The sequence below is a fragment of the Manis javanica genome, chromosome 2, assembly GCF_040802235.1.
Source record: "Manis javanica isolate MJ-LG chromosome 2, MJ_LKY, whole genome shotgun sequence".
Lineage (NCBI taxonomy): Eukaryota > Metazoa > Chordata > Mammalia > Pholidota > Manidae > Manis > Manis javanica.
The window spans coordinates 156,232,820-156,255,699 of NC_133157.1; the positions used below are offsets into that span (position 1 = coordinate 156,232,820).

The following is a 22,880-nucleotide window of genomic DNA, read 5'->3' on the forward strand; positions in this document are numbered from 1 at the left end:
CAGTTTACAGACAACTTTGTGTATGTTTAGAGTGACTTTCCTGGGATTAGGACAGGGACAAGGACAGATGTCAGATGTCATGACAGTTACAGAACACAGAGTTCCTTAAAGAGTTTTTGAGGTTAGGAGCCTTGAGCTAATGCTGGGAAACAGCATCCTGTCTATCTCCTTCCAAGACCTGTGAACCTTTCGGAATATCTTACAGATGACACTCCTGCTGCAGTAACTATAACTCTTTTCAGTGGGCTTTGAGTCTGATACACCATAAATTTCACTCTAAGTGGATTATTGCAAGTAAATCCCCTAATTATCCAGAGTCTTATTTCACCATTAAGCAAATGAAGGCTTTTTATAGTAAAATATCTCAGGTAAGTTGCCTATCTAGTATTTTATGCTGTGAATTATGATTATATTCTTAATGTTAAATTTAGGTGAACAAACAGTTGGTATTTATTGTTCCCAAATCATATGACATAGTGAACAAAGCATGGCTTTAGAGCAGATTAGGTTTCTAGAATGGACTCTTTAACTCTTATTTTGGTGCTAAAGCAAGGGTCAAATGAAATAAGTGAAAGTGCTTTGAATATTGTGAAATGCTATGCAAATGAGAGGTTGTGTTTTCAAGCTTTGTTAGAGTGGTTGGCTTTTATCCTCAAGAAATTCCCCTCATGTGTCTAATATATGATGTATCTATGGAAATTATTATATTACTTAAAATTATATGGTTCCAAGCAGCAGAAACTAAAAGAAAACTAATTTGAGAGATACTGGGCGGCTCACAGAGTCAAGGGGAAGATAGTACTGTCCGACTCGGAAGTCTGTCGAGGCAGCTGAAAGCTGTTTGGTAGTGTCATCAATGCCTTAGCTAACCTGGATAGGCTCTAATGATTTTCTCCCATCCTTGTATTGCTCCATTCAAGACTGAAGATGACAATCCAAGATTCTACTGATCTTGCTTGGGGTAAATTTGCTTAGGGAAGGGCAGAAGCCCTTGATTGCCAAGCATCTAATTTCCTTGCAGGGAAATGCTAATCCACCGTTGTGAGCAAAATTGGTGAGTCTTGTGAAAGTTTGTTGAAGTCTTATAATCCCCATTACACAGAATTTTAAAAATGAGGGCTATATAATTTACCCAAATTCTTACAACTCACAGATGGCAGAGTTTAATTTGAAAATGGGCAGACAGATTCTAAAGCTCATATTCCTTATTCACCATGTAATATTGTACTCACTCAGATAAGAATTTAGCTAATTCTTTAGATTAACTTGGTTTTCTGCTTGCCTTTTAGGAGTAAGTTGATTGTAGTAACTAGATTTTTGTCAGTGTTTACATTGTGACCGCCACCAAGAAGAGCTATAGTTTAATTGTTCATATTTGAGATTCTGCCATTTGTTAGTATAATTTGTTGTATTTCAGTAATATATCTTACCTTACATTCAAAATATTCCACAAGATATTCTGCTGAAGGTAGTTGTAGGGCATTGATTAATAGGCTTTGAAAGGATGTTTATTAACTTTAATCAGACTCACTGATTCATTTTGTACAAGAGGACCATTCTCATTCTCAGTCTTAGTCTGCTTTTTGTTTGCTTGATAGTATGATAATGATAACTATAAGCTTTGGAGTCATACTGAATTGCAGTGACTTAGGAGTATTAATAAACAGTAGGTCATTTAATAGTTCAGCTTTATATTTGTCCTTGACAGTCCTGTTTAGAATTGATCTCTCAAATCTGGAAAAAAAATAATCACATTAAAATATAAGAGGGAGAATTATTAATATATGAAGGTGTTGGAAAAAAGATTCAAGATAATTGTTGTGTTTTAGAAAGTAAAAAAATTAGAATAGAAATTTGACATCTCTTGATTACCTTTTTTTATATGGATAAATGCAATGGTACAAGACCATTTTAAAAATCACCCCTTGTTGATTTTGGAATCTGCTGCTTACATTTGATTAAGTATGTGGCTGACAGTGTATTGATTTCAAGTCATGTTCTCTTGTTATTTCATGAGTGTAAGGTTCTCATCCAAAGGTTGTGATGAGGCCTGTTTCTTTTTGTCTTCTCTATAAGGTGACTTGCTAGATACAAATCTGTCTACTACCTTGAGGTAGAATTGATTTATAGATGGCTGTTGTTATTTAAGGATATGTGGTTTGGGAAAAAGACCATGGAAACCCAATCGATTTAAAAAGGGACCAAAATTTCATAATAACTGGGAGTGGGGGAATGTTTGATTGGGATTTTATCTTGGTAAGATGAAAACATGTTTAGTTTGTTTTACTTGACATATACCAGAATTTAGGTTATAATTTAATTTGAATCACAGGAAGTGAATCATGCTGAGTTTTTTTGGCAGGCATACACTTTATGATACCATTGTAAGATGGAACAGTGGGGTACTCTTCCTTTCACGTTGGACTTTTATAGTATTTCAAAAAGATGTTTTTGAAAGAATATTCAAATGCCTCATTAATTTTCTCAAGAGACTCCTTTGATATTGAAACTGTTCTCTTATGAAACACCCATTTAGCTGTCATTCTTGTCAATTTTCTTTTCTTCTGCAGTGAATGGGTCTAACTAACTAGCTCTGCTAGATCTCTAGATCTCCGGCTGTCAGTGCATTGTATGAGTGGGGAAGTTTCAAGGCCTCATGTGATCTTTCATCTTTTCCAACATTATGTTTCTCTCTGCAGTCAGTTTGTATCTTTCTGATATTGACATTCAAGGTTTAGTTGACAAGTGAATGAGGCGGACCCTAATGATTCTGGGGTCAGATAATCAGTGAATAGTTTCATATTGCAGTGATTTTTGCTACCTCATGGCTGCAAAGGATCAGTAATGTACCCTTTTAAAATTTATATTAAGATAACCTGTTAACATGAAAAGATTTTCCCTTTCAAAGAGTCCAGGTACGGTTTAACAACATTAGTTTTACTGGTTTTGTTGAGAGGAGGGTATTTGTTCTATCAACACAGTTGTTCATAAATCATAGTTTTAATATTTGAAAAAGCACTAGAAATTAGAAAAGAACCCATAAAACAAATACACAAGCTTTTGATTTTCTTTTCTGGCTATTGTCATTTTCTGGAAGCATACTTTGGCACCTAAAAAGTGTCCACATATGAAATTCTTCATACTTCCACATTAAATTCTGTAATGATGCTTTGAAATTTAATAGTTTTTCATGTATGCTTACTGTATAATTACTGATTATATACCTTAAATTATAGATTCAAAAATTATTCAATTTTGTAACAAATTAAATTCTGAATTGTTATGATTTTCTTCCTGGATCTTGTAACATGAGGTTCACACAGCAAGAAGAGTAGCTGATGGTGATGAGAACTGCCAACAGGGGCTGCCTTTGGGTCCTGGTCTTGATGACTGAAGTCATTGTGTGTTCCATTCATTCAGACTGATTTCTTCACTGTATTGGAAGGTGATATTTATATGGTGCACTTCATAAATGTAAAGAAGATTACTGGAGAATGATTAAAAGCTGAAACCACAGCATGGAATGAGCTGTGTAATTAATTATAAGCATACGTAATCATAAACACACACACCATTCCTGTTATTCATTGCTGTTAATTCATGCCAGCTTTCATTCTTTAAACGTTCTATTATTGCAGTGATTGCAATGCATTTAATTCTGTGTTCACATATCTGTTTCTTCCACTGGGATTTGTGTTTCTTGGAAGCTGGGGTCATATCTCGACCTCTGAGTCTCCAGCATCTAGGACCGTGCCTGGTATGTAGTAGATTGAATGTTAATTAAATGCAAATATAATTACACTGTAATTATATATTTATTGTCAGTGGCTTCTCGCTATTTTTGGTACTTTTGGCTCTTTTAATTAATGATGGTGATTCTGACTTGGTTCTGTTGAGAGTTCAATATTTGTTTCATTATTTGCTGCTTTAATCTTCTCTAATCCTTTTTAGAATTCTGTTCTAACTTATGGCTCACAAATGTACCATGTGAGATTTTTTACTTCTTTTTGTTAGAATTGAACACCCTGCAGTTGTCTGAAATTCAGACTTTGTGAAGGTATTTCTATTGTACAGGTTTTATTTCTTTTTTCTAAGGAGCATGTATAGGTGGGCATCCCTCAGTGTATTGTACCCTTTGCACTGATGGTGTAGGAGTGATGGACGAAGAGTAAGATAGGTTTCCACAGGTTGGGGTGGAAGAGAGAGGCTTTTAGAATAAGGGGGACCTGGGTGAGTAAATTGCCACCCTGGTTACAGTTATTTGTGGATGATTTCTTCTTAACTGGGACTAACAGTCAACCTTCTTTCCTTGGTCTAATAAAAGCAGTCAGGATTAGTACTGTCTATATAATTGCCTAGCCAGGGTTTTGCTGTGCTTAAATTCTGTATATGTAATTTGTCCCAAGAAACAATCTCTTAATTTTACATGATAAATGTAGCTTCCTAAAGGAAAGTGCACATTAAAGAACATAAATCATCGAGATGATAAAAACCTTATTTTGATAATTTTTAAAGGAATTGCTAAAAGACAGCAGAAATCTGAATCATATGGGTAAAAACATTATTTAAGAGTATCTTCATTAAGTATGTACATATACATGTTACATTATGCATAATGGCTTTACGGTAGTTTAAAATTAATAAGAGCTTTTTATTTTTTAAAAATAATTCATTCACACCTTCTCTCTCAAATATTGGTTTATGACTTTGATGTATCACCACACTGTTAAATTAGCTTATTTTCTTGGGTAGTATTTTTTTTCAGTCACAGTTTTTTCATAATCCAATAATCTGCTGCCTTTGACATCTACATGGTGACTCATGAAAGAGTATACAAAGCTGACTTAATTAAATACATTTTTTTCCCCTAAAACTTTAGGAATAGAGAGGCCAACTGGCTAGAGATTTATATCAGGAGCAAATGTTTAACACTGTGCCTGGCATATTGCAGAAATGTTAAAAATCTGACTTTCACTTAGGTCAAAGTGTTTATTGTACATGGTTGTTCAGTGACTAAATATGTATTTGCCAAAGAATAGACATCTAGATTTTAAAAATTAGCATGGATTTTCAAAATGAAGGTAAAATACTAACCAGGTCATGTAACGTCATGCAGACTAAAGAGAATATTCAGTGCTGATGAAATATTCCATGGGTGAAAATGTGAACTCAAACAGGATGAATCTGCCTGGACTTTGGGAAGCATCCAGGACAGAGGCAGAGGCCTGTGCTCACCTCTGTCTGCAGGTCAGCAAGTTGCTGTCCTGTGCCCTTTTAGCATCTGGACTCAGGTGCTCAAAAGCTGTGTTGCTTATAGTATTGACAGGACACAAGTCAACATTTGCTGGAATGGTCTGGGACCTTCCCAAGACTTACCCAGTGCCAACCTCTGAGGGTAGTGTCCGGGAACCTGCAAGCTGTAACAGGCCCAACAGGTGTGTCTTGCAATCTGTAACTTTGAGAACCATCGCCCTAGAGGCTTTCACTCTCTTCTGGTGACTTATCTGCCTGGTGGCTTGTTTCATCGCTTCCACCTTTGTGATTTTCTAGCTTACCTATCTGACATTCTCATTTTGATAGATTTCAGTGCTCCTGACCCTTATCTAGCAATCTGATGCTTGTAGCCATGTTTTATTTCAATTTCCCCTGTGAATTTTGTAGCTAAGCTTCTTTACCCCTAACCTTAGCAACTCTCCTGGCATTGCTTGGTAAATGAAAAAAAAAAAAAAATTGCAGGCAATTCTCAAAATATCACAAACTTCATTTACCAGAGATAAACACATGAGTTTTTCCCTTCTTCTTAATACAGAGAAAGGTAGATTTGTCATGTGTCATGTAAGTGAGGGAGAAATATGCCACAACCTTATCTAAAAACAGACAGTACGCGTCTACTTGTAGGTGGGATGGATTTGAAGTGAAAGGTGTATCATAACTACACAGAAGACTGTATCAACACTTGACCACATTTGCCACAACATTTATAGAATCATATACATCTGTGACTCAAAAACAATGATTTCCAGCTGCCATGGTCATGGAGCTACTGCATAGATTAAATCATGGCAAATTAAAGACAAGTAGATACTCTTTATCATCTAAACATATAAACATGGGTGAAGAGAAATGCTGTAAGCCATTCTTTTAGAATGACTTTTTTGATAAATGTGTACGTTTGACAGATTCCTTTAAATATGTAAACAGTTCCCTGGGAATTATTTGATTATTTATTAAAGATAATTCATGTGATGATAGGAGATGATTATGATAGAAGATGTTAAAGTTAGATACTGTACTGATTCTTGATGCCTGCTGTTAAGTATTAAAGACACATCACCTCAGTGTTAGAAATGTCTCAGTAGAATTTAGTAAATATAATCTGAGTGATGTTATGTTTGTAGTGTGAGGTATACTTGGATGCATAACCATGAATTCTAAAAACTGGATGGTTGGGCTTGATGTCATTGCCCATTAAAATTTCATTAATAGGTAAACTAAACAGACACTTTGGGTTGCTTATGAAAAGTAGTCAACCTCAAAGAGATCAACTAATCTTATTCTGATTCTTGATCATGAGCTAAAAGCTAATGGGAACCTATGGTACTATCTTAAAATAATATATCTTAAAATAATACAAAAGGTTTTGAGTGTTTGCTGTGGCATCAGGTTGGATTAAATGATTCAAAAAGTCAAACTTTAAGTATAGGATAGAGGAAAAAAGATCTAGGCACTTTGTTGACTTATAAGTATAGGATAGAGGAAAAAAGATCTAGGCACTTTGTTGACTTACAAGGACACTTGGAGTAAGTTGTAGGATGGGGTTGACATAAATATATTAATATTATCTTCTGGTAAATGAATATATACGTATTGTAGGGAACTGGAGATATAATAGCACTACTATATTCTTCATTTGCCAACTCACATCCGATGGTTATGTTGACTTCTGGAGCTGTTACATATTAAGGGACACCATGACAAACTAGTAGTCCAGAGGAGATCTACTAGAATCTTCCAGATTTCTGGAATCGAACCATATGTTGAGTAGTCAAAGGTGATGAGATATGTAGCCTGGAAAGCAGAAGGGGAATCAGTCAAGTTATGTTCAGATATTGGTGGGCCTATTAGGATGAAGAGGGTGTCTTCCCACTTCCAGGAAGTACAGTTGGTAAGTAGAAAGGGGGTTCAATTTTAACTCTATAGTAAGAAAAATCTTTCTAATAATTAGAGTGCCAAAATAAAAAAATAGACTATCTTATGAGGAAATGAACTTAATTTTATTAAAGTAGTACTATCACTACACATAAAAACAGGCTGAAAGACCCTAAAAGTCAGGGCAAGAGTCAGTGTTCCCTGAGACAGAAAGATCTGTCTGTTATCAATACCTTGAGAGTAAGACAAGAGTTAAATCATAAACTTCAAAGAGTTAAACCATAAAAATCAGCATAGCATGAGCCCACAGCAGAGATGAGAAATAAGTGAAGTCACACTACAGAATCAGATCACCTTCAAAACTAATTGTAAAAATTGTACTAGCCTTTATTGAGTTCATTCTGTGTGCTAGGCATTGTGCTGGGAGTGTTACCTATTTTGTCCTATTAATTCTCACTCTGACTGTATAAATTAAGTACTGTTATCCCCTTTCTACAGTGGTCATTTGAGGGCATGAACATAGCTACAGTATCAAAGGAGCATCAGTCAGCAGTTTTGTTAGTACTAGAAGCAGAGACAAGAGAAAGTAAGAGAGTGAGGGGAGGGAGACAGATAGACTGGATGGTCTTGTCGAGGTGGTAGGTGGAGTCTCACAGACCATTGTTTACAAACTCCCCTAATTCTAGCTCACTCAGATCCTCCCTGCCTCTGTCCCTCCCTCCCTCTTTCTTGTTTTGTCAATGAACAACTCCAGTATCCCATCAATCCGTGTCATCCACGGCCCTCCTCCCTGCTCCTCTAGCAACCCTGGCACGCCTCTGACTTGTCTGATACTACCATCTGAGAGAGGTTCCTGCTACAAAATTGATTTTTTTGTTAGAGATCAAAGGTACAGCTCCTGACAGGCAGTGCTCAGCCTCTCCAACACCTAGCCTTGGAGAATGTTTGGCTCATCAGCCACACCGCTCTGCTGCTCAGTTCACTCATCCTGCAGGACTGGAGGCAGTTCCAGTCAGTGAGCATGATCGGTGAGCATGACGTCATTGGAAAAGTGCCTTTGAGGCACTGACAAGATAAAAGATAGGAACCAAACAAGAACCTGGTGGGGGAGAGCGATTCACTTGACATGCAGGCAGGTCTCAGGAAGACAGAAAAACAGCGACAGGGCAGGCATCAGTGGTAAAACCAGCAGCTGTGGGCCAAGGTCCTCATGCCCTTTTCTCAGATTTTGTTTGGTTGTGAGTTTTTGACTTGTTCCAATCTTGAGACAAGTAGAACTCTTTTGGATAATGATGTGGCTTTCCAAATAGGTGAATTTATAAAGGGAGATTGTTGGACATACTTGTGAGAGCATTCAGTGTGCAGTCAGTTATTTTTATCATCAAAAATAATGTATCCACTTTGTATTTTTACACATTAGGAGCCATGAGCTCTTTGGAGCTTGGACAATATCTCCTGTGAGATTGTGTAAGAGGATGGAATAAAAGGCCTGTAGCCATTATTGTTGGCTCAAATTTATATTCTCCTTTTATCTTCTAATAAAGATAATTACAAATAAGTCAGGAAATGTTTTGTTAAGATTTCTGTCATATAGGAATGCATCTACCAATACCTACATATATTATTTTTGGGAAATTATTTGGAAGGTTGGTTAAAATGCAGATTAGGATAATGTCTTCAATAACCCTTTCATAATATAAGAAATTATTTTCCTTCCTTGTTTCTTTTGGGCTACCTAGAAAACGACTAACAGGAAATATTTTGTCCCGTTTGTAAAGCCTTTTCTCACAGCATTGTATTGGTCCTGTGTGTAAGAGTCCATGTAATGTTTCCTTTTTACACTTCTAATACTATTCTATCTTAACTTTTTTTCTGAGTTAGGGATGGTATTCACTATAAATAAGAACTGAGATTTGATACTCACATTTGATGAAAATTTTTGCTTAATTATCACACGACAAAGTGTATGAGAATTTCTTTTATTAGATCTCCATTGATAATATTCACCCTTTTGATGAAAGGGAAGAAGGGGAAATGTCTGTTTTAAAATGTGTTTGTAATACAGATACTCAAATTCACACATTCACACTCTTAATCAACTTCCCACTCGGAAAGTTTCCTATTAAGAGTTGTCATTTTGATGTAAATTTTTATAATCAGAAAAACTATATCAATGATTATTGTGTAAATATGAAGTTTAAAATTAATGTTCTGAGTTTTAAATGTCCAAGATAAAAACTAAGCATTACATTTAAAAAGAACCAGATATGTATCCCTGGATTTAAAGAGACCATTTTAACACGAAGTTTTAAATATCTTCTAAATTTCAGATATCTGCTGAAAGCTTCCTTTTTTGGGTGTCCATCTTGGTGCATTCGATATGATAGTTTAGGTTCTGCAACATTTATAGTGGCTCAGAATAGACGTTCACGCTCTGCTCGCACTACCGCGATGCCTGTGTTACGCTTGGGGTGGGTGGGTGGGGCCAGGCTCCGCTTGTCTCGGCCCCTCTCAGCTTCCTAGTGGTTAGTGCTTGTGTTAATCAGTTTTGTCGCTAACCATCTGACCTTAGTGGGTGCTCAGTAAAGGTTTAGTGGATAAGGGCCTATGCCAGCTTTTAATAACTAGGGTGAATAGGTCCTTGGAAGTTTGCTCAAGTTTTCTTTTTCCTCTTAATTCTTTTCCCTTCTTCTCCATCCTAGTGGTGGATATGTAAATTGAGACCTGCTAGAAATCCAGACAGTTTCATAGACTTCTCCACCTGTCCCTAGAGCTTTTTTTCCCATTCCAGGGAAAAGGAGAAGAAAAAGAGTATTAGGGACATTAATGTTTTAAATCATCTCCTTTTAAAAGAGCATAGTAACGTGTCATGTATGCTTTTATGTGTGCATGCATACATAAAACAGCCCTAAGAGGCACAGAGTCTGTTAACAGTAATTGTACTGCTGAGACCTACAGCGGGATACTGGGAGGGAAGGAGATCTATATGCAGCGTATAAATATTCTGTCTGAACTTTTATCCTATCCATACATGGCATTGAAAAATAAAAGCAAATGTACTTTTAAGGAGCAAAAGAATTACACAGAAAACTTTCTAGTAAGTAATCACACTTTCCCATCTTTGTTTTTAGGGGTCGAACATTACTGACACCTGCACTGAAATGCTAATGTGTGGAGTCTTACTGAAAATTTCTTCTGGAAATATTCAAGAACGGGTGTTTTTCCTTTTTGATAATCTTTTGGTGTACTGCAAAAGAAAACACAGGTAAGATGATAAACAGATACTTTGGAAACTTCATCATTCTCACAGGTTCAACCTTCGCCTCTGTGCCTCTGGGAACTCACAGTCAGGTCAGTAAACTTCCACCTACACTCAGCCTATTCTCTGACTGTTCTCCTCATCTTCATGTAGAACCTTTGATGACAGAATCTCCCCAGGAGTCTTCCGGAGAAAGATCTTTGTTTTTGTTCCTAACCTACATACCTCAGGCCCTGTAGGAGAGGCAGGAGTGGCTTCTCTGTTTCCTAATGCTGCTTCCCAGCCATTTCATCACCTTCTTCAAGAAGCCCAGCCTATGCGAAATTCACGTGGACAGTCTTTCCTATCCGTTAGTTTTCCCTGTTCTGTTTAACAGAACACTTAATAGCTCCCTACTACACACAATTCAGTGATTGCTTTAGTTCTTGTATCACTTTCTTCCTACCCACATCCTGTCACTATTTTTGGTCTGTTTAAGACTCTCATGGATGGTGTGTCCAATATTTTAAATCAGCTCGTAGTCTCTCCACCTGCAGTGATACTCTCCTTCATTACACCTGAGCCCCCTTTTCTAGGGTTATACCTTTACTTAGTTGACACTAACAGTTATAAAAATTAAAATCTCACCTTTAAGGATCCCTGTCTGCTCCCTAAGCTGCTTGCTAATGCCAAGGTCACCACTGACCTCTGGGTTTCCTAATTAAGTGGTTACTTTTCTGCTGTTTAAGGTTTTACTTGTTTTCTCAGCAGCATTTAGCTTAGCTGAGCCCTTCATCCTTCTTAAAACACTTTGTTCTCTTCACTTTTGTGCCGTCACACTCTCTCGGCTAAATACTGGCCTGCTGTGGGGCTTGGCTTTTGGCTCCCTTTCCCTCTTATTCATGGGCTCTGCTTCGGGGATTTCATCCACTTTCACAGTTCCATTTCCCACATCCATATCAATTGCTCTGAGATCTCTATCTGTAGCCCAGAATTACAGACTCCTATGTCCTGCCTGTTTGATATCTTAGTTGTGATGGCTGTAAGAATTCTCAAAAATAGAATTCTTGATTTTCTCTCCTAAAGCTGCTCCTTTCCCAGTTTTTCCTTCCATTGGGTTTTTTTTTGGGGATTCCAAAACCTAGGGATTAGCCTGGGTTTCTCTCTTTCCCTCAACGTCCCCCCTTTAATCCATTAGAAAATCTTACTGATTCTTCATTCAAAACATACAAAAACCTCCCCACATCTCTTCATCTACCCTAGGCCAGTCTACCCATATCTCCTCCCTGGGGGACAGCAGTAGTCTCCTGACTGGTCCCACCGCATCTTCATTTACTGTTCCATGATTTATACTCTTTACAGAAACCAGAGCATATTTCGTAACACAGATAAGATATGTTATTGCTTTGCTTAAAGGTATCATTGGCTTCCTAGAATAAAACCCAAACTCTGGATCATGGTTTATAAAATTTGTGTGTGATCCAGCCCCTCCCTATTTCTCTGATCTCATCACATCCCTGATGTGATCCCACTTCTCCAAGCCCTGAACCCGCTTACCATTTTTTTTCTCCTGTTCCTTGATTTTGCCATACGTGTTTCCTTTTTAGGGCCTTTGCACTGGCTGTTTCTTCTTGCCTCTGAGGTTTGCATGGCTGGGTTTTTCGTGTCTTTTAAATATCACTTAAATATCACTTCCTCAGAAATATCTTTCCTAACCCACTCCATCCAATGGAGCCTCACAGCCATTCTCTATAAATATCTAGAAAGTGCTTGCTGATATTTTCTTTGTTTATTTTTTGCCACCTTTACTAGTTTGGACTGTAAGGTCCCTGAGGACAAGAGTCTTGCATTTTACTCCCTGCTACTTCTCCAGAGACTGGAGCAAACCTGCCATGTGACAGACATTCAAACAATAGTTGTTGAATAAAGGAAAAAGTGATTGAATGAATAAAGGAATGAATGAAATCCATCATTAGTTTAAATAATTTTATGTATTAATGTTATCAATATGTTATTTGTTTTAAAGAATGGATATAAGGTATTTTTAAAAAATTGCTTTTAACCACATGTGAAAATGATTCTATTTCTTTTATGCTGTTCTAAATTCTTTGTGTTTGGTAGCAAGAATAGAATTAATAGAAATAGGCTTTAGGAAGATGTGCAAGAGGCTATTAATTTGACTTGTATGTGACTCATTAAAAACTAATGTGCTCAGATTGTTTAGGTGCAGTTATTTGTTCCCAGCTTTATTGAGATACAATTAACAAGTAAAATTGTAAGATATTTAAAGTGTTCAATGTGAAGATTTGATATACATTTTGAAAAGATTTCACCCATTGAGTTAATTAACACATCCATTTAGGTGCAGTTAATAGAGGCATCCATTTGAGAACTGGATCTTTTTCATTATACTTGATCTCACTGTTATTTATACATATGCCTGTCTTGAAGTTCAAAGCTTTTGCAAAATTAATGGTGAACAAATGATATCATTTATAGTCTCCTAGCTGTGACTGCTAAATAAACAATAGGAAAACGTTTTATAAAAATAAAATCCTTCAGTTCAGCAAATATCCTTAATGAATGTATAATGTGGACAAAAGACATAGTGATTAGAAATGGAAATCACTAAATAAATCTGTGTGTTCATTCCCTTCCTGAATTAAAGAAGTGAGTACACCATCTGTTCCCTTCATTTTAGAATATTTCATCTCCTTTATCATGTGCTATCTAAGTTCCTAAGATCCTTCAGAAAGTATAAGAAAATTAACTGAACCTTTTCCAAGCTTCCTTAATGTTGTAATTACAAGAATCAGGGACTTGGGGAATTTATTTTAATTCTAGAGTTGTGTTCATTAAAGACAAGAGTGCTAATTAGGCATCCCAATTTTGATACTTTTAATGCTATTAATCCTAGGAGAAACTGGTATTTAAAAAAATAATGAATTGTGTAATATTGAGTACATTTAACATTTATCGTTTATTTGGGCTTGTTTGTGAGCTTTATAAGTTTGTATCATAGTATATTTAGTCTTCTACAACTTGTATTTTGAAAGCAATATGATTTCAAAACTGTATATCTGTATGTATAGCAATAGTTGATTCATTTTAACTGTTTTATAATATTCCACTGGTCCAATATATTATAGTTTAATAACAATTTTTCATTCTCCTATCAGTGGACTTTAGGGTTGTTTCCAGTTGTTCTGCTATTATGAACATTCCTCTATATGTATCCTGGTGACCATTAAGACATAAATAAGAGGGAAATCATAAAGTCAACTTTATAATATGGAGCAAAATTATTTTCAAACCATAGGCTTTCCAATCTTTATATTTCAGTGGAGCCATTTTTTGAAGGGACCAGAGATCTATTTCAGCTGTTACAGTATTGATCTGACACTTACTGGAATTTAGTATCTGTAGGCCAAAAGAAATATAAAAAGCCTGTATAGTGTTCATAGCAGGATCACAATGAAAATTAATACTTTGGAAAATAGGACACGATGATAGATGGCATGCCATAATTGTTTTCCTGTGACTAAAACTGTTATAAAGGATATTAAGCTTTTTAAAATGTGACTGGTTTTAAGTATGATGTACCAACTTACAAGAAATTATCTTTTGCAAGAAAACATGATATTATTTCCTACCTGAGAGACTGTGCTGCATGTTAGTCTGCTCTGCATTCTTCTCTATCTTCAGCCTCCAACTTTCTAACTACCTGGCCTGAATTCCTGTAGCATTTATTTCAACTTGAAAACAGAGGACATTTAGAGATCCTTTCAAAATGAACATGGGAGTGCAGATGGCCAAGGTCTAGGGCCAACAAATCCTCAGTCAGATTAATCAGTTTAGTTCATTTCAGTTAGTAGTGATGAAGGACTGCTAAATTTTGATGAGAGTTTAGACAGACAAACCAAGAACATGTGCTCTTTTCGAAGGAAGGATCTGAGGGAGTGTGATGGCACTCATGGCCCCTGCCTGCACTCACCTCTCAGCTCCAGGGCTGGGCACCTAACTGCAGAGGAGAGAGCGTGGGTGTACATTTACACCTTCACACAGTAAGTGGGCAATTATGCCAGCCTATTAAATTGTTTGCCAGTCTGTTATCAATAAGTCAAATTGAGTGCTTCAGGTCAATTGAAATCTCTTGAGTGACTAGATATTATTTTTTAATCCTCCTGAAACATTTCTTAGAACCTTTCCTCTTTAATTAAAAATACAGGAAAGTTTTTTAAAAAGAAAATCTCTCTTGAATAGTGATTCAGCTGTGAACATAAAATGACTAATTCATTATTACAAATATTCATCTTTACAACTGGATTTTTTTACTTTGTGTTACATGCTTTTTAAAATAAAAGGCTGGTACCAGACATACTACACAAAATGTTTTGGCATGTTTTGGACTATTTTAAAAATGAGTAAGTCCTTTATGGAAGATTATAAATGTATTAAGAGACCTATTCAACAAGCATAAGTTATCACGTCATAAAAACAGTATAGGAAAAATATCTTCAGCTGGAAAACATTCTACTTAAACACCCCCAGTGCAGTCTCTGTGCAGAGGGATCATAAGTCACTGAATTTTACCAGGCCTTGAGAAAATGGGAATTAATCACCTATTTCCTGAAAATGAGGAATGAAGGTAATAAAAATAAAATGAAACTTTAAAATAACTAGCTTTTAGTGTCTGTCAGAGTTTGGGTACCTTTGATGTCCAATATTGAATGAAAGCATGTATTTACCCTCCAACCTGTATATTGTCCTTAGTCCAAAACTTAGGTGTATTTTAAAAACCAGTATGTACGTGTACGTATGTCACATCTTTAAAGCACCCATGCTGTTACGAATAGAGAGCATCGTTAAAAAACCACGAAAAGCCTAACATTTTATATCACTGATTAAACTGGAGTCTTTCCAAGGATTGCTTAAATTATATTGCTTCAACACTTTTTAAAATTAAATTTAGTAAAACATTTTTGTGATTTCATTCATCCTAAGGCGGTTGAAGAATAGCAAGGCATCTACAGATGGACATCGGTACCTTTTTCGTGGCCGAATCAACACAGAGGTGATGGAAGTGGAGAATGTGGATGACGGCACTGGTAAGACGAGTGGACTTTAAATGGAACACCAATAGTAAACTCCCTCCCGAGACAGAATTCTCACTTGAATAATTCTTCTGCATTGTCTGAGAGCTTAGAAATACTTCCTGAGGTAGAGCAGTTGGAGGAGAAAGGGGAGATAAGGGAAAGGAGGACTGTGGTCAAAGTGCAAAACTATTATTTGACCAAAACACACCAGCCTTAAGCACAGAAATACAAAGAAATAGTTGAGTAGGAATGTCCTAGGGCACTCACAGTTCCTGCTGTAGACAGTTTAAGTACAGAAAATATTTAGGGAATGAACTGTTTTTCTTTTAAGTTATACTGTGTTTTAAGTATGTATGTGACATTTTGTTCAATTATTTGCTGTAGAATATAGCAGACTCTAGATTTGTTTTAGCTGTGCGACCATTCTTGATCTGAATGAGTTGTCAATTTGGTCATAATGAAAAGTTGTAAATGGAGGTGGTGCAACTCTAAGTGCTCATTTTAAGCACTTTTTAACTTAAAGATAGTACATTTCTCTGTAGATCTGAAGGTGTAAACTTTTATAAGTTCATGACATCACGATTAGTCACAAACATTAAGTAAAAAGAAGTTAAAATTATCTTTTTTATTTGAAAATATCTATAATATGAATGCTTAATAAATTGAATAAAGTAAACATTTTTCTCTCAGTGATTTTAATTAGAATTTCAAAGGTATGCTTCTAGGAAAAAAGACAGGATGAAATAAATATATTGCTGCTAAATGATTTGTTTTCTCCAATGGAGAAATGCCTTCATGATATTCCACTGAAACATAGGAGTCAGTGCAGATCACTTGCCCTACCCCACACTGTCTTTGCCATTCCTGAGTCCCAGAGGAGAGGACTATGTTTCTCAGGTGTGGGGCATAGATTTTCAGAGCTCCCCTGTGCACCTTTCTCTGTCCCTTGTTAGCACCCAAACAAACAGCCCAGTACTTACAATAGTGACCCGTGATTGCTGCAGGGAAGGGGAAAAGACATGCACCGAGCAAAATTCGGGTGGTGCCTGAGGCAGGGCGCTCTAGTAGGGGACTATGTCATCTTGCAGAGAGGTTCCTAACTGGCCAACGGTGGGATGGAGATATGGAGGTGTCAGAGAGCTGGCCCAGCTAGGAGTCGCGTTCTGTGCTGAGGACTGTAATGTAGTTGCAAATACTCCAGTGCTAACATATGAGACCTAGTGGGCTCTCTTTCCATGGCAGGATTGGCACATTATTTTTGATAAGGTGGCAGTAACTCATTTTAAGACTTTCTAAGGAGACTTAGAAATTTAGAAATGGTGCCTGTCTAAAATGTGAACACCTATCTCACTTCAGTGTCTTGATTACTCAAGAGAATATCCAAAGCTCATGCTATGCCTGGGGTGGGAGGCAGTGGGGGAAGGTACATGCAAATTTCCACCCTGTTCTCTGTTGGCGCTCGTCCTGGCCATGGAACCACCTGTCCCTGTGGTTTCAGCGCTCTGTTTTCTTCCCTCCCACTTTTCCATGCCTCAGATCTTCTGTGTCTCCCTTCCTTCCATCTCCCCTCGATGACATGGTTGTTACCACTTGTACCATCTGTGTGCATAGTCTGAGTGAATTATAATAGTGATTACTATGATTACAGTGCTTATGGGAAACTGGGGCACTAGATAAAGAAATGTAAGAGCCCAGGACCTTTATAGACGTGGGCATGAAATGCCATCCTCAGCATGTCTGTGTCAAATGTAGGGGAGTGACAGCCTGTGAGGGGGATGCAGTGTTTCTGTAAATGGTCCTTCGATTCAATCCCATGAAAAAGTTCTATTAGTGCTGGTAAAATTCCAGTCCTCAAGGCATGAGGACCTGGGGAATAAGGGCATTGTAGAAGTAAGACCTAAGATGCTGGTGGGTATGAATTAATAGGGGAAACATGACATTTCAGGATTTTAGTTGTCTGATGGCATAGACTTCCAAGGTTCAAATTTCATTGAAATATGATGAAGAAATTCATTAAACTTTGTATTACTCAGTTACTCCCCTCTTAAACATACTTAAGCATCATGTTGCAGGAGTTAGGCTGCAAATAGTTGCCAGAAAAATTTTAGAAAATTTAGGCTACAATTGGATACCTTCCCTTAGCTTCCTGCAAAGGAAATTCAGTTTTCTCATGAGTGTGTTCACTAGGTCTTTGGGAGAAGTATATATCCTCTGCCAGGACTTGGAAACCTCAAAAAATAGATTTTTTGAAGATGAATAGGATCTTGAAGATCAATTAATGTACCCCATTAACATTTCAGATGATAGAAATGAGGCCCCATTTAAGAACTAACTTGTTCAACTTTATCCAGCTGTTTAGTACAGAGCAGGAACTAGACTTACATTTGATAGGTTCCCATGTCCATGCCTTGAGAAATAGGGAGCAGAGGCTCTGTATGGGATTTATATGTACAGAGACAACCTAGAGAGTGGTGCAGAGATGAGGCATCCATGTCTAGAGGTTAACTTTGGTTCTTTATTTCTGCTAAGAGACAGTCTAGGTACCACACCAACCTTTTCCTTTCTTGTTTTCTTGGTTATTTCCATCATGGAATCTTCATTTCTTTTTGATGGCACAGGTTTTGAGTGTTCTGAATAGGAGCTCTAATGCTAGAGATCTCAGCAGGGCTAATAATGTCCATATGCCAAGTCCACCCCACATTTGGACTCTGAATAAGTTAAATAAGGGCTGGGCAAAGACAATGTTTTTTTTTTTCCATTGCTAAAATAAAAAACCAATAACTACCACATAGTGAGGTATAAACAATAATAGTGAATTAATTGAGATATATTTTAAAACATGCTTAGAGCATTTGAAGGAAAATTTAATGTTCTCCCATCTATTTGAATGTATTGTAGAAATACTGAGTATTTTTGTGTACTGAAAATGTAAGTAAAATGCTCTTCTAAGTAAGGGATCTCATCAGACATCTAATTGCATTTATTTAGCTCAAATTTGGAGAGTAAATAATTGCATTTGCAATGAGACTGAACTTTCAGTTAATATGTAGCTATTCAAATCTTTTGAAAAATAAATGTGATTGTACTTCATTTATAATGTTAAATGACTAGGATTATGTCTGTTATATCTCAGAATAGATTCAATGATGATATAACATGTGGAAGTATAAATAATATATCCATGTTATTCATTACTTTCTGTGTTCAAGGATGATGGTAGCTGTTGAGGTTGTGGCCAGACTTCCTTTCTACCATTCTCTAGATCCAACTTCCATTTCAGTGAATTCTGACTGAATTTCCCTTCGAAGATTCTTTCTGAAGATGTTAGTTTTACCATGATGCTAGAAAAAATACACAGCTTAAGAATTAAGTAGGAAGGCTGTTGGACTTTCTAGAATTAATTTTCATGGCAATTTTCATAGTATATGCTTGGAAATTCATTCAAAAAGTAGCACCAGATCATTTTGTATGCTCTCATAGGAACTAGTTTATTTGTGTAGTTGGACAGAGAGTAAGAATGTTGACCTGTAGAAAATGTGGTCTGTAGTTTAGTGTTGGGCAAACCATAGATTGCTATATATAGTCAAATTTGAATTTGATCTGATGTAGAATTTTTATTCTTAAGTGAATAGATTCTTTTTAAAGAAAAAGTTAAGCTGTCATTTTTAGTATAAATATTTGAAACTATCTGAAAATACTGAATATACTGTTTAGAAAACTAATTGCTTATTAAAGAAAATTTGAAATTACAAAGAAATAGAAAGATGGAAAATATTAGATAATCTCACTATCCAAAGATAAATAAATGAGATTTAATGAAATATTTCCTTCAATTTGTGTTTCATGCATAGACAAAAAATGCTTAAAAATGTGATTTATATAATTTGGTACCCTTTTTCATTTTAATATGTCTTATCTTATTTATAGTCATCTTTATTTTCATGTTTAATTCCAAATAAACATAATATTTATTGTTACTTAATAGTCATTTGAACAGATAAATCAGTTACCTTAATAACTGTAGTGTTGCATAGGCTAAACTGAATACATTCTTAATTAAAAAGCATAACTTTAAATGATGAAAAGACTATTAAAAGCATATATAATTCTTTTCTGATACACTTAAATGCTATTAATTTAAAGAAGTATTTTTAGGAATTAAATACAGCTACTTTTTAGAGTTTTAAAAGAAAAATCAGTTGGAACCTTTTTTTCTGCCATAAGAACATCATATGCATTTCTAAAAAGATTGAAATACAGTCAATATTCAATATTAGATTAGTTTTATGTGTACAACACATTATGCAATGCTCTTCATCTGTCACCATGCAAAGGTATTATAATATTATTGACTGTATTCTATCCTGTACCTTTTGTCCCTGTGACTGACTTGTTTTATAATTGGAAGTTTGTACCTCTTGATCTGCTTCACCTATCTCACCTATTCACCGAACCCCCTGCCCTATGGCACCACCAGTCTGTTCTCATTATTTATGAGTCTGTTTCTGTTTTGTTTCTTTGTTTGGTCATTTGTCTTTCATTTTTTAGACTCTACATATAAGTGGGATCACATAGTATTTGTCTTTCTCTATCTGGCTTATTTCATGTAGCATAAGGCCCTCTACTTCCATCCATGTTCTTGCAAATGACAAGATCCCATTCTTTTTAATGGCCAAGTAATATTCCATTGTTGTCACATGCTATTTTGGATGCCAGAAAATTTTTCTTCTATTATTTGATAAAATCAAAGATTTATTCCAAAAAATAATTTTCTGAACATTAAATATTCATAATATGGGTAAATTTAAATTTTAAACATTTTTCTTAGAAATTTACACATTTACCCTATTGATCAACAGAATGAGGTTTAATACATTATTTAAACATCAGTTGCTTGATGTTTTGAAAAATATTTTCTGGCAGTTTCTTCTGTTTCCCAGCTTGAGAATACAATACTTGACTATGTTATGTCTCATTAAAATGCAAGTCTTTGAACGGGAAAGAATTTCCCCTGAGATTTATAATTGTATCAGTTTTTAAAAAACCTCCTCTCATATAAACTGCTGACTTAAGAGTAAGGAATTTGTAAGCACTATGGCTTCAGAATAATTAGTGAATTGTTCAGGGCTGCTCCTTGAATTTTTCTCTTTTAGGAAAAGAAATCAATGACTAGAGACTTGTACTTGGATATTCCACACTTAATGAATGGCAATTTTAATTCCATTCCTTTTTGACATTTCCTATAAAATTAATATTTCAGACCCATTGAAACTTGGAAATTCCTGTGTTTGCCACTAATAAATTATTTATTCTCATTGTCAAAAAATATTTAAAATTCCTACTATGGAAAAGCACTATTGAACTTTATTACCATGATCTCATTGTGGGTATTCTTTATGGATAAGTTTCTTATTTTATAGAATAAAGGTATTGAGAAATGTGCTATGATTAAAATTATGAAGTGTTTAAATATTACTAAGTCTTTTGACATAAATGAGAATCAGTTGCTTATTTTGTATAGCGTTGGTAATTTGGTAATTATGTATCATTATGAAATATACTATATTTTGAGGCCTGTTGTATGTATATTCATATATTTGTATATATATATGTATGGATGTATGTGTGTGTAAATGTATGTATGTAATGATGTTAATATGTTTAATATATGTAGATGTTTAAAATTATGATTTTTAAAAAACTGATGATAGAAAGTAGCTAGCACATAAAATTTAAAAAGAACATTATCCTTTAGTTTTAAATTATTAGATCACAAGCTGTTCTTTCAAAATAGTGTATTGGTACAGCAATTAACTTGTTACTTGAGATGGTAGATTATACAGTCAGCTAATAATCTTGCCGTCTATACATGAAACAAGAGCCACATGGAATCACATGCTGACTTGTCTGGTTCTGAGTTTAATCGTACTATCTCCAAGAGCAGTTTGAATGCACAAGAACAGTGTTTAGGCAAGGCTTCAGTGGAAGATGCGGGTACACTTTGAAGAGAAGAAAAAGTTGATGAGGTGGACAGCAGAGTGGGGTATCTCAGTGAGAGCCTCTGCCTGGGGAACACATAAGTATTCACAGGACAAGGGTGAAAGCACCAAAGAGTGGCACACTGACATAATGGGAAGTGGCATTGGTTAGATAGTGTGAAGTTAGCTTATGGAGACTCTAAAGCAAACCTACGTGGTTTGACTTGATTTTGAGTGATGAGCTACCAAAGGCTTTTGAGCTAATAAGACATGGGCTGATGAAAAATATGTAGGAAGAGTCAGCAGAGTCAGGCTCAAGTAATCCAAGGAGGGAAGGAAGGAAGACCTAGGTTATAGAGCGGCTGGCCCAGGGCACATACTGTGCTAGGTCAGGAGCATCACCCTGGCTCTTGAACTCGTGTTCCTCTTGTTCTGTGGGAGTAAGACATTATGTTCGTTTTGAATAAGCCCATTTATTATTTCAGGCTGTGTGTGCCTATTCTGATTTTCTTCATCTAGAGTATTGTTAAAAGGATAATAACATTAGTGGGATCCTTTAAGCTTCAGGGCGAGGCTTCACTTAGGTAATCTTGGCCTGATTTTAGAAGAGGAGAGAGTCTGAAAACTTTGTGCTTGTTGTGATACTGACCTTGTAAGGTGACAGCTTGGGGAAGGAGGGTGTTTGAACATGCACAATTTGATCTTTTCCTACCCCAATTTATCATAATTTCTCAGTGGTTATTTTTATAGGTATTAAGGTGGATTGTAGCGTAATATGAATGAATATTTCTGCTTCCTTACCTACTCCATTAATACTTACCTGACATGTATTCTGAGGCTCTGCTACTTTGTATAAGACATGACATGAAACAAATCATCAAGATAAGAAGAAAAGTACAAAAATTCCCTTTAAAAACAGATTATTTCCTTATGGGGGGAATCCCTGCATTTGGATCTGCATTTGAAAATGTATGTTACCACAGATTGTTACCAAAAATTAATGGGCTCATAGCACATATGCGTAAACTACAGACTAATATCTAGTCTAATTCTATCCTGGATCAAATGTAACTTGGAATTTTTAATACCTCCCAACTATACACAATCATTTAATAATGCATTTTTGGAACAGTTAGTTTGATCAGATAATGTGTGGTGATTTTGGAGCTAAAAAGACTGTGGGAAACAGATTGTGGGTGAATGAGTTCCAACCATGTATATCTCTACTCAGAATTTATCAAATGAAATAAACCATTTGAAGAAAAAGAAAACATAAAAAAGGTGCAGTGCCACAAATTCATTTCTGTAAACCACCTCTAATGTTTTGTGGCTCACTTTTTGTCCACCGACCATCCCTGTTCAGTGACTCTTGGTGGGGGTGCGCAAACAAGTATCACTTTAATTGGTACGGATGCTGAT

General features: G+C 35.9%; 1 protein-coding gene across 5 annotated transcripts in view; it reads left to right on the plus strand.

Annotated features, from left to right (window-relative positions):
• The window catches only part of PREX2 (phosphatidylinositol-3,4,5-trisphosphate dependent Rac exchange factor 2), a 293,635-nt gene that overhangs the window by 82,990 nt on the left and 187,765 nt on the right, over positions 1–22,880 (plus strand). For all 5 annotated transcript variants that reach the window (XM_073229638.1, XM_036998086.2, XM_073229635.1 and 2 more), the window contains 2 exons: positions 10,281–10,414; positions 15,392–15,495. In XM_073229638.1, the coding sequence (XP_073085739.1) occupies positions 10,281–10,414; positions 15,392–15,495 (238 nt within the window). The remainder of the gene's footprint in view (positions 1–10,280; positions 10,415–15,391; positions 15,496–22,880) is intronic.